Source organism: Thunnus albacares, chromosome 2 (assembly GCF_914725855.1).
Source record: "Thunnus albacares chromosome 2, fThuAlb1.1, whole genome shotgun sequence".
Taxonomy (NCBI): Eukaryota; Metazoa; Chordata; class Actinopteri; order Scombriformes; family Scombridae; genus Thunnus; species Thunnus albacares.
Genome location: NC_058107.1, coordinates 14,871,152 through 14,885,793, shown reverse-complemented (window position 1 = coordinate 14,885,793; position 14,642 = coordinate 14,871,152). Strand labels below are relative to the sequence as shown.

Genomic DNA, 14,642 nt, shown 5'->3' with positions numbered 1-14,642 from the left:
TGTTGGAGGCATTCCTTGAATTCCTTCAGGCTAACCCTGTCCTAGCTAAAAAATAGACTACTACTAATTTGACTTGTTTTTATTGTTGTTACATCACTACTATTGTTCATATAATGGCCACACTTTCATTGTACAATCTTGTACAATGAGTAAGACTTACTGGACAGACTGAGTCCATGAGAAGTATGACTGGGATCCAGCTAGAACTGGCCTGACCCTGCACTTGCTGCTTTGAGGTGTCTGATTTACAGGCAGTAATGACGTAACCAGAGTCGGTTGCTGGGGGCTTGCGTAAAAAGCATGTCCCCAAGGAGACAAAAACATGCTCCACAGGAATCATTCATCATTATCTACACTCATTGTCTATACAGACATGTAACAGGCGTGTCCGCTATGCCGTGGCAGCAATGTTCAGTCAAGTATGCAAATGACCCATTTTGCAATAGAGAACATCCTTTTATAAAATCTGTTTTCCTGAGCACACTGGATGTTTATCTGAACGGTATCAGCAGTGCAGTGACCAGGTCAACATGTGTAAAGGACACAAAGCAGGATATTCAAACAGTATTTGTACATGAAGACATTTCTTTATTGTGACACAGAAATCTCAAATGCCATCTGATTCTTTACATCTGTATAATCCATTTTAGATATGTTAAGTTTCTGATGTGCAGAGGTAAGACAGTAAAAGTTAAGTTAATGCAACCATAAATAATTGTAATAAATATCAAGTAAATGTACAGCACACATTTTATCGCAACACCTCTTTGTATGGATATGTCCTTTTTATAACCTTGTCCGCTTCCCCCCGGAGGAGGAAGTAGAAGAGAGAGCGTCCCTGTTAGCAGCGGTATATTACCCTTCGAAAAAGAACAGAACCACAAACCAAAGTTGCAAGCAGTTCAACAATCCAATATGCGTCAAATATCAATTCTGTTGTGTTTTTCAATCCAAGTAAAATGGCGATTTTACTCACACAAGAAAACATGTTTCACCATGAGTAGAAGAAATTGAATCCATCTGAGTACAAGACAAAAGGTGATAGATTACTGGTATTTCCAAAAAATTCATAAAAAATAACAACACAACAAACTGGATATCCAACAGACATCACCTAGTTTGCTCATTTTAGAATCTTTTTCTTGGAAGAGTAGTGCAAACCAAAAACAAAAAATTATAAGGTGAAGTGAAGCAGCGATTAATAAAAACTGCCATCAAACATAACTTCAGTCTATTTACATTTTTTTTCCTATTTAATTTTTACACAGCTAAACATTTGGTTATGTGTGCAATGAACAAAACAAAACAAAAACAAAAAACCCAGCAGAATCTTGTTCGTCTTTCGATAAAGAAAACTATAAAAAGGCAGAACTCAAAGATAATCCGCCGCCCCTCCCCTGGTGTGTAGATTGTGTATGTTGTTGGGGAGCGAGGGCGGGGCGGGGCGGCGGGGGGGGGGGAATGGGGGATTTCTTGCACATTCAGTAGCAGTAGCACACAAATAATATGGGAGAGCAGCTCATTAGAACATCATCTCCTTCCCATTTCACAAAGCAACACAGGTTTCACAAACCTGAAATGCAAGTATGTCAGAACCAGCAACCAGCAGGCCTCTCGTTATCCTCCAGTCTACCTGACCTACCATGCTGCCACAGCTACTCAGGTATCAAAAAAATTAAACGCAATTTCATAAACTAATAGATTAATATGACTTTTTACATGACTTAAATATCCTCTCTTCAGAGATTCGGATGAAATGTACTCAGTTTATATAGGCATAAGTTAGTTTGTCCATTAGCAGTTCATACTTTTTTTATTTTTTAAAACAGGCAGTAAACTTCATAATATCCTATACAGCACTTGTTCACATCTTCTGCCTGCTCATAGCTGATGTGGTCAAAAATAGGCAGCATTACACGTTTCCTTTTTCTGAAAGTAGTCGTACCTCCGTCTTGAATGTCAGAGAACTCTATGAAAATCATTTGGGTTTTCTTTTTCACACACAGCCAGCGTCACTCTCTAAAGAGAGGCTCTAACAGCAAAGGCATGTTTCAGAAAATCCACCCCACAGAGGGGAGACAGAGGGAGGCAGCAAGGTTAAGCATTCGGAGAAAGAGACTTCAGCACACATGAATTGAACTTTGCAGCTGTAAAGTGCAGAACTGATGTCATCCCAATAAGGTGTTGTATTCACAGAATCTTGTAAATTAGCTAAACCCTCTGTTAAAAAGTTAGGGGGAAGAGAAAAGGTGATTTAAAAAAAAGAAAAGAAAAAAAAAAGGTGTCACAGTTTCACTTCAATGCCATCCTCAAACTCAGTGCAACCAGAACAGACACCCCTCAGCGGTGTCAGAGCTAGTTCAGATTATCTTCCCTGAATTCCTCAAAAATATCAAACATAAATGTGGAAGTTTGCGTAAACTGCGATAAAAGAGAAGCGGGGGGGGGGGGGGGTAAACATGCAAAGCATTAATAGCCACCAAAACTAAAATAAAATAAATGCTGTGCTTTTACTGGAGCAGAGGAGCAGGTGGTCCAGTCTGAGGGAGGCAGGGAACAAAAAAGTAAAGTGGTTAAAGTGGGGAAGGGGAAGTACACACACTCGGGAAAGTTGGGTTGTCAAGTCTTCTTAGCCGCTGAGTGGGTCCTCGCGGTAGTGGATGGCGTAACGCAGTTTCTCCAGCATCACGTCCAGAGAGGTGTACTGGGGCAGTTTCACCATGAACATACATGTCTCAACGCGAATGTAGCGTGAGTCTGGCTGACCTGGAGAGCAGAAAGACAGGACGGTGTATCAAAATACAAAAATACAAAATCATCTGCTGTTGAACTTTCCATCCTTCTATGTGTCTTGTTATGTATGTTTAGCGCTGGAGTTTTTCATGGAACTGCTGAAGGCTAATAAGTTACTGTGGAGCAAGCGTTAGCGATATTGCGCTTGTCTCGGAGATAAAAGTGAGTAAGAATGTTAACCTATCTTATCTGTAGCAAACCTTAGTAGACTGTTTGTTTTAGCCTGTGACTTTACACAGAGACTCAAGAAACTAAAACAAGGGGAGACAGTTCTACCTCTATGAAACATTGATGACATCTGATGTGCTGTGTCTGTTTACATCTAAAAGTGTGTCTTGCAGAGTATCTCACCATTACACAAACCTACTAATTAAACTATAACAAACAACATGTTCAAAGTTTGTCAAAGGTTGCAAGACAAGATGAGCTGCTACGATAATCGCTATCAGTTCTAAGAAGAGCGTCACGCAGAGATAGCAGTCCTGCTGTCCAATCAGTGCTCTGCTGAACAACCCTTTACCTGCTGCTCCATCAGGGGGGGCGATCTTCATGGGGTACGGGGGAACGTGGGCTGTGTCGGGCCCCCCGTCCTTGCAGGGGCAAGTGAAGGGGATGCGCTCCTGGTTGCAGGCAAACTTGATGAACTTGCAGAGCTCCTCCTGAGTGAACATCTCCAGAGCGGTCCAGAAGAACTCGATGTGCTGGTCGGTCTCCATAAGACCCACCTGATACATGGTGTGAGCCTGCAGAGGAAGAGAGAGCAGAGATTTGATAAATACTCCAAAATAAAAATAATATGAAAATGAGGTGTTTCTCATGTAAACCTAACAATTCTGAAGGTCCAGAGCACGGTTGGATAATATATGGGGGTGCTTCTACTTCCACTACATGCTTCCACTTCTTTTGTAATGTATTAAAACAGACTTCAATTGTCACTTTCACAAAGATGTATGTTGTTACCTTGAGGAACTCCAGGTTGATGTAAGGCAAGCCGCAGGTACGCAGCTCCATCTCGAGGGGGCTGAGCATGGTGAGAAGCTGCAGGGGAATGATGGAGCTCAGCCCTGCACGCACTGCTGTCATACACTCCACGTTCTGCAGCTCCCTCAGACGAAGGCTCCGCACCGCCCGCGCGTACACATCCTTATTCTCCCAGCTGAACACACACAAACAAACACACGATACATCCAGGATGAAGACAGCAAACTATAGGTGGGTAACTACAGTTTGAAAGAATGAATAATGACGAGAAAAGCCACACCGCATGAGGACAATCATCTGAGCAAGTTCCCTGTACCTGACAGTGAGGCTGCGACCTCCCTGACAAAGCTCCACCTCCTCGCCCGTCATAGTGACGTAGGTGAAGGTGCAGCAGGGCCGGCTTGGGGAGTCAGGGCTTTCTCCCGAATGGTGCTGGGAGGAGATCTCAGCGCACAGGGTCTCCAGCTCTGTCTCGTCACTCACCTGCAGGGTCAAAGAACAGAGGATAAAGTGAGGTCACTGGTAGGTTGATTTTTAGCAGGCAAAGGAGCATAATATCAACAAGAAAAATGCAGAGGGTAGAATTACATGAGGAGCAAGATACAGTTCCCCTACATTTTCAAACTTTTTGACAAAGTTATAGGTGAGAACGTCGGCCTCTTGCAGGTCCTGATCTGGGTCGAGGGACTCGCCGACCAGACCCTTCCAAAAGGAGCCCAGTAAGTCCAAAGGTAGCGGCACGTCTGCACGGATGGCGATACCCAGAAGCTGACCAAAGAAGTGCAGCAACTGTTCCTCTGCGTAGCTGATAGGACAGGGCGTCAGGATGTACTTTCCCTGAGGAAAGCAAAATACAATCATGATTCATTTTATAACAACATCTGTGATTAGCTGCCAGATATGATCCTGTAGTCAGAGACTGTACTTTGGAACTGAACACTCAGCTGTTTTGTTATGGCACTACAAAATGTCTAATATCAAAACAGTGAGGAAACATTGAGATTTAAGGCATTATCAGGTTATTCAGTCAAAAACAGAACATGTAGTCAGATACTGACAAACGTTACCTTGTTCCGGTTGGCTGCAGCACTGGGGCAGGGAAGCAGCAGGGAAAGAGCAGAACTCTGTAACTCCTTACACACCTGCCATAGGAAGTGTCTAAAGGAGCCACCTGGAGAGACAGTTTCATAAAAGCTAGAATCAGGTTGGAAAGATACACCAGGTCGGCAATTACAAGACTGCAAGGCAGCACAGAAAAAGATGTAAAAGGAGAATTTCTAACTTGTGCCATGAACTTCCTCTCCAGTGAAGCGGATGTTGAAGGCGTAGGTTGGGTCTCCCCCACTGGCCAGTTTCACACAAAGCTGGGATGATGGCATGCAAGACAGCTGGCGTGCTGCCTGGCAGAAGTATGTGTTCTCTGATGATCTGATCTCACCTGAAGGACACATGCAAGACACACACAGAGAATGTTTGCAAAGATCCGGCACAAGTGACATGAAACATTAAACATGTGGACAAGTGAAAGGATCAGCTACCTCCCACAATCTCTAGAGGGTCTAGTGTAATCTCTGGAGCTGCATGGTCAGCTGTCCGCTGTACCGTGGCGTTCAGTACTCTGTTCATTACGGTGACCTTAGTGTCATAGAAGATCAGACCTGTGACAAGTGAGGATAGAAGAAGTGGTGAGAGGGAAAAGGATCAGATTCATGTTGTTTTAGTCCAGTTCACACAGACAGATGTCCTAAATAGATCAAATACACTTATATAGCCACAGCACACTATCTTGGCTCACACAGCCAGTTGTCCCCATGACCTGCTAGATCTGTGCTGAGATCTTTTGCTCACCTTTGGCCTCACATAACAGCGCTGCAATACTGTTCTGATAGGTGTGTGTTTGTCTCAGCTCCACCAGCGGCAGGAAGAAACTCTCCAGGGTGTTGTTGAGGGACTGTAGCAGAGCAAAGCGCAAGCGCAGGCTCTCCACAGGTACACCTTAAAAAACACACACAGACAAAGAAAAAGTTAAATATAGTTGACAAAGTGTACAGTCATGCTTCTCTAAACAGTGGTTTACTTACTTAGCAGGCAGGCCACACGTGGATCGGCAGCATCACTGGGGTCCAGGTAGACTTCATGGGGGTGTAGTCTGGCTGGTGTGATGGCCAGGTGACGACACAGCCTGTTGATGTACTGGACCAATGCTACGTCCATTTCCAAACTCCACTTCCTACAGGCCTTCTGGGCATGACGTGTGTCTATACAGGTGCACCTAGTACAGACGCACAGCTGATGTTAAAAAGAGCTCCCACTATTATGTTTAGTCACATATAGATACATTACAATAACAGTCCTATTATAAAACATAGTATCACATCACATTCAGTGATCAAGACCTCCTAAATGTCACAAAATAGAGACAAATTAAACTCACACTGATCTGAAGTTTGAAAATTTTCAACAATTCCAAAAGTGTACTTTGTCAAAGTAGGACAAGTCAAAAATCTGAGAAATAGTCTATTACTGAATTCAAGAGTGATAGCTTGTTGTAATCCCTTCAAACTGGTATGGTCCCTTTTAAATGAAGGACAGAAACTAAAATGCAAATTCAGGCGGATGTCACACTGCATTAAAGCTCACGACTAGTGTGAAAATCAAGGAGGCAGCCGACATTAATTTAAAATTGCATTCTGTGCTTGTAAAATTTGATGAATCAGAAGTGACTCGTTTTTTAAAAATCCTTTCAAAATGTAATTTAATTGCGGGTTTGAAGATGACATGTTTTGTCAAAACAAAACTGCATGATCAGTTTCTGGAAAGCTAGTCTGTGTGTAGGATTTGGGTTACAGTAGACTGCGTGCTGGTTATTGAGGTTTGGCTCCCAGTCTCACCTTTCAAAGTGGAGGTCATAACCGCAAGCCAAAATTGCCCTCCAGACGCTGCGGATGTCCTGCTTGGCTCGGTCAACTGCAAATTTATGGAAGCCTTCTAGTGTCAGGTACTTCTCCTCTGGGACTAAAGAAAACAAACCAGTATGTGAAACAGCTCGCAGCTCCTGGATTCAAAACAGGACTAAAATGTACCATTTGTAGTTTAGTTAAGCATCATAGTAGGGCTGCAAGCTTTGAATTGCCAAATTTCAATGCCAAATTTAAGTGAGAGAAAGCAATGAAACCGCATGATTATTGCCAAACCTTCAGGTTTTTTAGCAGGAGATTTTTCCACATCTTTCTCATCAGGTCTGGATTTCTCTGGAGATTTTGGCTTCAGGACTGTCTTCTTCTCACTCAGTGCAGTCCTAGCAGAGACAAGCGGCCTGCAAATTTAGTTTAATTACTGGATCAAAGTGTAAATTCAAACTGTAGTGCAATAACTTACCTGACACTGTTGAGGACAGACTTTTCCTTGGTGGGAGGCTTGGTGATGGGCCTCTTGGTGCTCACTACCTTGCCTTGGTGCTGTTCTTTTCCTGCCTTGCTGTACTTGTTCTTATTGGGCTTGGGAGTGCCATACTTCCTTAGAATCTGGATAAAAACAAATTAATTTAACACATGTGAATGTACATAGAGTATTAAGTGTTAACAGCTCATTTGGGCCACCAAAATAAAGTCTATAGGCAACATCTGTATTTAAGTGTTATATACCTGAGTAAGTTGGTCCTCAAGGACTTTCTTGGGAGGCCGAACATTGGTGAAGAAAGTATGCAGTAGGTTGCCAGGGGTCTGAGAGTTGATCTGCTCTTTGCTGAGGTAAATGTCAGATACTTTAACTGGCTTGGCCGGCGTGAGGCTGAGCATCTGCTCTGAGTGCACACAGCTCTTAAAAATGTCTGTGAGGACATCTCGTGCTCCGGGAACAAGCTTGTCACCTTGACACATGGAGACAGATGGTTTAAGATTTTACACTGGCAGAATTAATGTCACTGTGAGAAAGCAGAAGATATCAGAGTCAAATACCAACCTCTGACTGACTTGTCCAGGAAGTAGTCTTCAAGGGCGGAGCTGCCTTGTGTGTCAAACAGGCTTTGGTTAACACTGGAGGCTGTGAGGATCTCCTCATTGGTCAACTCCATTAGTTCTTCTTCACCTTCCAGACTGGACAAGCCAATCAGGTCGCTGCTGTTAAAAAGACTGGCACGGATTTTTTCCACTTTGGCTCGAGAGCGAACCTATAATTAAAGAAAGACAAGTATATTCCCTTAGGTTTTGTTTATCTTTGCAAAAACACAAACAGATTAAATTTATTACGATGCTCTTAATTAACCCACCTCAATGACAGCATAGCCCTTGATGGGCCTTGCCATGACTGCATTGCTCTCCAGCGAGGTGACTGTGTGCATAGAACCCCCATCTGACACTGACGGCGTATCTCCACTGTCAAGAGGCTCCCCCAAACTGCCCAGGCTCCCCAGACTTCCTGTACTACACAGGGAGGTATCTAAACTCTCCTGACTAGAAACAGTCTGGGGATCTTGGGGGCCCTGCTGGGGGTACGTAACAGCAGAAGCTGCAGCAGCAGGGGTGAGAGGTGGAACAGCTGATGGCTCCTGATCGACAGAAAGTTCACTGGCAGTGCGGGAGACTCCCTGAGAGGAGCTGCAGATGGAGGTCTGGCTGGTAGAAGCTGAAGCACTCACACTCATGGCTGGAGTCACGCTACTGGAGCTGTCAGGACTCTCAGGACCGCCATTGTTGGGGAAGGGGCGTTCAGGTTCAGGGCCAGCTTTGCCATCCTGAGGGCTAGAAACCCCAGCTCCAGCTTTGGGTTTCTTGGGGTCCTCTTCTTGCAAAGGGATGAAGACCTCATCTTTGAAGAGCCCTCCATGGGCATTGCAAGCTCTGCGGATAGCGTTCCGAACCACCGCCTCCTCCAGGTGCGTGGGGATACCTGAGAGCACCAATAGGCGACTGTGGGCAGTAGGACCCACCAGGGCCTGGCAGGCATCTGTCACTGCATCGCTGGTCACACTCAAGCCCTGGGGATCCTTATTGGCAAGATGTCGCAGGATCATCAGGAGAGTGAGGCAGCGGTGGAACCACAGCATGTCTTCAGGCTTACTACCTGCCATGTTCAGCAGGGCACTGTCGCTCTCTGACAGACGGGCACCTCCACTTCCCCTTTTCCCAGAGACCGCTGCTGCCACTGCAGCTGCTGCTCGCTCGCGCTTCATCTTCACCTTCTTACGTTTGGATAGCAGGCTGGGGCTCTGCGGTGTCTGGCCTGGGGATGATGACGAGGATGAGGAAGAGTCACTGAGGTTAGGGGCACTGGTAGAGGACAGGGCTCCAACTGAGGAGCCTCCAACATTGAGGGGAAGCGTCACCTCTGCCACAGCCAGACACACCTCCATTAGAGCGTGGAAATAGGTGGAGAACCGGCTCTGCTCAGCTCCCAGAGCCAAGGCAATACCTCCAGATGAAGACCCCCCTGCTGTAGCCCCTGCAGCCGTCCATCCCTGAGTCTCCCGGTCGTAGAGCTTTCGGAGTTCTGTCTGCAGGGCCATGAGTACCGCTAGGCAGGGGTTAAGCAGCAGAGCAATGGAGCTGGACAGGCCAGCAGGACTCTTGCGCTGCTCCAAGTGGTGGATCTTCCGCAAGAGCTCAGCCAGCAAGTGAAAGATGAGTTCTTTGATGGAAGGAGCCAGATCAGTGGTCCAAAGCAAACCACCTAAAACATAATGTAAAAAACAATGAAAGTTTATGTTGGCGGGATGTAAAATACAAGCTTTGAAAGTTTTCCTGTGATGTATGGTGTCAGTAGTGAAGAATAATCATGTTTCTTAACATTTAAAAGGTTAGTTAAATATATGGATAACTGAAATCGGGGACAAACTGTGAAATTAAGATGTGTTGTAATAAATGGTGTTCAACGTACCTAGCAGTTCTACCACCTGCAGCAGCACAGACGAGGGCACTGTGTCCAGCTCGTCCTCTGATCGCTCACTGCTCTCTCCCAGCTTCCACGTCAACAGCTGCTCAGCGAACGCCATGGCCAGAGGGAACTCCAGCGGCAAGGAGTGCAGCACCAGTACAGCACCAGGAGGGGGCGACACCCCTGGAATCAAGGCAACAGAATATTTAATTCCATTTTATACTGATTATTTTTCTCATAAAATTCAGGTTAGCCTATATGAAGTCCTTTTGGAGATAAGATACTCACCCAGTTTGATGTGAACCTTATCAGTGGGGATGATAACAGAGGGGTATTGGTTGGTGGTGGGAGGGGGAGTAAGGCCTGTGTTGGTGGGTGAGGCATCCAGAGGATAACATACTGCCTCCATCAGATTTAGCTGGCCATTTCTTCGCACTTTGTGACCCAGGCCATACACCATGACTCGTGCCCAGGGAGCCTTGTACAGGCTTGAGCTAATGGAGTGGAAAAGACAAGGGAGAAGTAAACATTTTTAGCAGGACATGAAAAGGTAAGAAATCTAGGTTCATCATGAATTGTTAAATTTGATTACTGCCAAGGGACTCACTCTTTGCGGCAGCCTAGCTGGCTCTCCTTGCAGGATACGATCACAAATGCAGCACCTGGAAAGCTGACATCCATGCTAACCTTTGACTCTGTCACAGGAAACTCCTCTGATGTAAACTGCTCTGGTGCATTCTGCCGGAGTGAAAACATTTTTAAGAGAATATCAGCAACTTTACAAAGTGGCTGTGTATCCAGAGACAAGTTTGTTAAATGAAGCACAGATTGGCAGAGCTGACCTGTAGGAAGCAACAGATCTGCTTGGTGAGCTCCAGCAGGCTTTCCTCTCCTTGATGCAAGGCACGGGTGATGGCCACAGTCAGCCACTCCCGGATGGGCTGAGCGTTGCCCTGGTAGAATAGATCTGTGGGAGAGCAGCTTTGGCCCTGGAGGTTGTTAAGCAACGATTGGGCCAGGAGGATAGAACTAGAACTAATAGTGCCATCTGCAGGAAAAAAAAATTAAGAGCAGTCAGCAGAAAAACAGAAATCCTTTTTTGGAAGGAGCTCACAGTGAGAGATCCAGTTATTCACAAGATACATTTACACTGACCAGGGAGAGGTGGAGCCAGCAGCTGATTAGACAGAAGCTGCAGGTGTTCCAAGGTGATGTCACGGATAGCAGGTATGTGGAAGAGACGGGTGAAGGTGTGGGGATTCTTGGGAGCAAAGATGTTGAGCAAGGCCATCCGGCAGTATAACCGAGCCAATGCACTTTCACAGCGAAGCAGTTCCCTAAAGCAAAGAAATAAAACAGATTTCACCTTGAGCACAAGTACAGGATGCATGTGTATAATGTTCCTTCCCATCATACTGTATGTTACCTATGAATTTGAATGTTGCTACTGTCTAGTGAGACTAAGCCATTAGCAGCAGTTCGTCGAGATCCAGCGGGAGGGCGCTCCAGCATCTCAATAGGGTACCAGTACCTCACCAGCACGCCCTCACTGCGCAGGTAGGTCTCCACCTGTACCAGCTCATTCACCTAGACAAACACACACACACACACATACACATAAACCAGTAAGAATTGATCTATGAGTTTTTGCTGATGACAAAACACTGCAGGATAAAGTATTGTACTTACAGAATCTACATCAAGCACAACTCCATGCAAACCAAAAGTCTTCAACATGCCCCGAATGGCAAACTTGGGCAGGGCTGTTCCCCCTGTAGTGCTGTTGGTATTGTTGCTATCTGGGCAGCGGATGACGACAGTCAAGCCTGTGTTGAATAAGCAGATTATCATTGAGGTCAATGATATTGCAAAAATCCATAGTCAAAGAGCTGAGTACCATGTGTCATATTAACATTGTTTTAATACAGTGCTTTAAATGCTCATTTTAACTTAGTGAGGAGGTATAGTGATGTAGATGAAAGGTACCTTTGCGAACTTTATCAATAGTGAACTTGTTGGCCTCATCCTTGATATCCTCGATGGTAGGGAGGTAGAGGTCGCGTGGAATCCCACCATTCTCTTCATAGAGGAACTCCACTGTCTGTCTTGCAATGTCAACCATGCCTGTTGCCATTGAAATGCACCAGAGTGTCAAAGTTCCTCTTAGTTAACATACTACATTAACCAAATGTATGCAAAAATTCAAAGCTTAAAGGATAGGTTGTCTTGAGCAAATGATGTGGGCAAAATGGGTTACAGTGTCCGTTTAATGTTAAGGTAATTAGCTATGTGTAACACTGGAATTTTCAGTCATGTTTAAACGACATTCATTAATTTTTTACCCAGTTGCAGAGCTCCTTTGATTTGGTCCAACCCAGATTTCCTCTCAGCCTCATTACGGAACCTCCTACGAATAGTTGGGAACACTTTGGTCTCCCAGGCCTTTACCAGCAAGGCATAGTGGTCCTCCTAGGGTAAAAAAAAATGTCCAACAAACAATGAAATATACAAGAATAAAACATTTTTTGACACTGTGATTAGAGAATGAAAAGCCCACTCACTCTTGGGACATCATCATCATCCTCATCATCACTCTCATCATCTGCGATAGGCGGAGGATGTGGGTCAGGCCCAGAGGTGACCAAGTTCTCGTAGCTCAGCTCCACCTTGTAATGGCACGACAGGTCGCTGTTGTACTCTGGAGAGGGCAAACAGATGTGTTTAATGAATGTTACCAACTCAGAGACAAAATGATACACAAACAGTGTATCAGTGTAGTGCACTTCCTACATGTCCCCGAGAGATATTTATGCGAAATTAAAGAGGTAAAGGAAAAGCATGCGTGATTTAGGATAAGGCAGTAATGAAGTTGATAGACATACGTTGTTGGGTGACTGCCACTGCTGCGATCCGACAGGGGGGTCCATGGGAGCCAGAGTCAGAGGTAACACTTGCACCTGCGTCATTATCACTGTCTGAGGCCATTGCAAAGGGGAGTGCTTCAAAATTTGCACTTATTTCCTCTGCAAGGTCTACACACAAGTCAGCAGCATTCCTGTGTGCTTGGCCTTCTGCGTACGCAAACGGCCGGCTTCCAAAGTTGGCACGAATCTTTGAGTTCTACAAAACAGTGGAGAAACAAATTGATTAACTGCAGAAATCCCGAGGGAAAACTGTGTCACTGAAGCTGCAAAAAAATGATGAAGTATAAGATATGGGTGCAGAATCAAATTATAAGTTTACTTAGGTGTATGTTTCATGCTTATATTCTTATATTTATATTTCTTATGTTACCTATGTTCTCATATTTATACCTATATTTTTATTTTTCAATGTAAAGCACATTGCGCTTACTTGTAACGAAATGTGCTATATAAATAAAATTGCAATTAACTTTAGTTAAAATACAGAGTTTTCAAGGTCACTTTAGCCAACAGAAACCTACCTTCTTTTGAATGTGTACCAGGGGCCACATTCCACCAGCTACATCCTCAAGGATGGGGCTGAGCCGCTGACCACAGTAGGTAAAGTAGACCCTCCCTTTAGGGGCCTGACCAGGGGGTGGAGGAGTGCCCTCAGAACGCTCCCAGCCTATTCCAGCCACGTCACCTGTGTTTGTGCAAATGCAAGATTACCACCTGGATTTGTTGCAAAAGGACATCCTTTCAAATTTTGTCACTCTAGATAGAGCTCATATTAAGGAAGCAAGACGGGTTTTGAAAGAGTAGCCAGATAAGATTCAATGCTACTGAGGACTTCACAGTAGTTCAAAGCCATAGCATACAGTATGGCCTCTAGATTGACTAAATCAAACAAAAGAAACATTGTACATAGAGAAAAAAAAAATGTTGTCTGTCTCACCAGGAAGTAGAGCCACATCCAGCCTGACACTCTTCCACTGGAGCAGACTGGAGCCATTATAATGCACTGCCCTACCATTACTGACACAGACAGACATGACAAAGATGGAACAACACATAAGAGAAAGATAGCAGTCAGAACTCCAGTGGGAGACAGAGCAGTGGGAAAATATCACAAAGATGGAATCTCTTAGTGTTAATATGTATGGAGGTGAACATACTTGTGAAAGAGACATGTGCCAACAGGGTTGGTCCATGCTCCGTCTCGCTTCTCTGCTTCAGTAGCAAAACCAAAGGACACGATCGGCCCACTGTCCTCCTCAGAGTCTCCATAGGAGACAATTTCTATCTCCCAGTAAAAGGATGGGGCCTGCAGGGTCAAAGAGAAGCAAACTAAAGACTGTGGACAGGCAGAAGGATCAGAGCATGTTTATCTCACTAACACATGTTCAAACAATCTGAGATAGCAAAGATTAGTGCAGGAGTTAATTCTGCAGTGATATGCCCACCTGAACTGGTACAGGAGAGGTGGCGTAGATGAATGTGCCCCTTGGCAGCCCTCCTCCAGCACTGGGATCAGCCAAGAAAGTGACGGAGGTCAAACGGGATGAGAACATGCAAGCGCGGACTGGGGGAAACACTCTGGATGGACACCAGGTAATCTCCTTGGGCTGGTGAGGCAAGCACAGCGGAGGGATAAGATAACAACAAATTGTGTGAACAACAAATCTGAATGTGTTTAATCTATTAATTACCAAATGGATTGTGCTAATGTGAAAATTTCAAATTGTAATAATCTTGCCTTTGGCTGACAGTCATTTAAAAACATGTTCAACTGAGTTTAGTGGTTTTCTATTAACACCAAAACTATTTTTTTTGAAAAGCTGAGTCATCATGTTTTTCTCACTTGTGCTTGTTGTCAGTCACTGCAAAAATTCTGGTAATGAAAACAAAAACTATACTAGAAATTTGAACTCCCACCTGGCGTCTGTCAGTCTGCAGTGGTGGAGGTGGTGGCCGAGCACAGTCCCGGTAAAGCATTCTCACTCTTTCACACTGAGCCTCAACCATGCCGAGGCGCTCCCCTGCACAAGATGACACAACTCTGTCAGACACACAGCTGCCACACAGTGTATG

At 44.9% G+C, this 14,642-nt stretch overlaps 1 protein-coding gene across 2 annotated transcripts in view; it reads right to left on the bottom strand.

The window, feature by feature from the left end:
• Positions 1 to 567: 567 nt before the first annotated feature.
• LOC122993538 (probable E3 ubiquitin-protein ligase HECTD4) overlaps positions 568 to 14,642 on the bottom strand; it is a 37,163-nt gene continuing 23,088 nt past the window's right edge. For both annotated transcript variants that reach the window (XM_044367791.1, XM_044367799.1), the window contains exons 45-76: positions 14,487 to 14,590; positions 14,015 to 14,176; positions 13,727 to 13,875; positions 13,507 to 13,586; positions 13,091 to 13,254; positions 12,528 to 12,765; positions 12,207 to 12,343; positions 11,988 to 12,114; positions 11,632 to 11,769; positions 11,335 to 11,471; positions 11,072 to 11,232; positions 10,801 to 10,982; positions 10,488 to 10,693; positions 10,253 to 10,383; positions 9,934 to 10,139; positions 9,649 to 9,828; positions 8,042 to 9,441; positions 7,735 to 7,942; positions 7,419 to 7,642; positions 7,153 to 7,298; positions 6,969 to 7,072; positions 6,666 to 6,789; positions 5,856 to 6,046; positions 5,623 to 5,769; positions 5,313 to 5,432; positions 5,057 to 5,212; positions 4,842 to 4,945; positions 4,390 to 4,611; positions 4,091 to 4,257; positions 3,754 to 3,949; positions 3,314 to 3,536; positions 568 to 2,766 (exon numbers count right to left, since the gene is read on the bottom strand). In XM_044367791.1, coding sequence (XP_044223726.1) covers positions 2,630 to 2,766; positions 3,314 to 3,536; positions 3,754 to 3,949; positions 4,091 to 4,257; positions 4,390 to 4,611; positions 4,842 to 4,945; positions 5,057 to 5,212; positions 5,313 to 5,432; positions 5,623 to 5,769; positions 5,856 to 6,046; positions 6,666 to 6,789; positions 6,969 to 7,072; positions 7,153 to 7,298; positions 7,419 to 7,642; positions 7,735 to 7,942; positions 8,042 to 9,441; positions 9,649 to 9,828; positions 9,934 to 10,139; positions 10,253 to 10,383; positions 10,488 to 10,693; positions 10,801 to 10,982; positions 11,072 to 11,232; positions 11,335 to 11,471; positions 11,632 to 11,769; positions 11,988 to 12,114; positions 12,207 to 12,343; positions 12,528 to 12,765; positions 13,091 to 13,254; positions 13,507 to 13,586; positions 13,727 to 13,875; positions 14,015 to 14,176; positions 14,487 to 14,590 — 6,371 coding nt within the window. In that variant the 3' untranslated portion in view covers positions 568 to 2,629. The remainder of the gene's footprint in view (positions 2,767 to 3,313; positions 3,537 to 3,753; positions 3,950 to 4,090; positions 4,258 to 4,389; positions 4,612 to 4,841; positions 4,946 to 5,056; positions 5,213 to 5,312; positions 5,433 to 5,622; positions 5,770 to 5,855; positions 6,047 to 6,665; positions 6,790 to 6,968; positions 7,073 to 7,152; positions 7,299 to 7,418; positions 7,643 to 7,734; positions 7,943 to 8,041; positions 9,442 to 9,648; positions 9,829 to 9,933; positions 10,140 to 10,252; positions 10,384 to 10,487; positions 10,694 to 10,800; positions 10,983 to 11,071; positions 11,233 to 11,334; positions 11,472 to 11,631; positions 11,770 to 11,987; positions 12,115 to 12,206; positions 12,344 to 12,527; positions 12,766 to 13,090; positions 13,255 to 13,506; positions 13,587 to 13,726; positions 13,876 to 14,014; positions 14,177 to 14,486; positions 14,591 to 14,642) is intronic.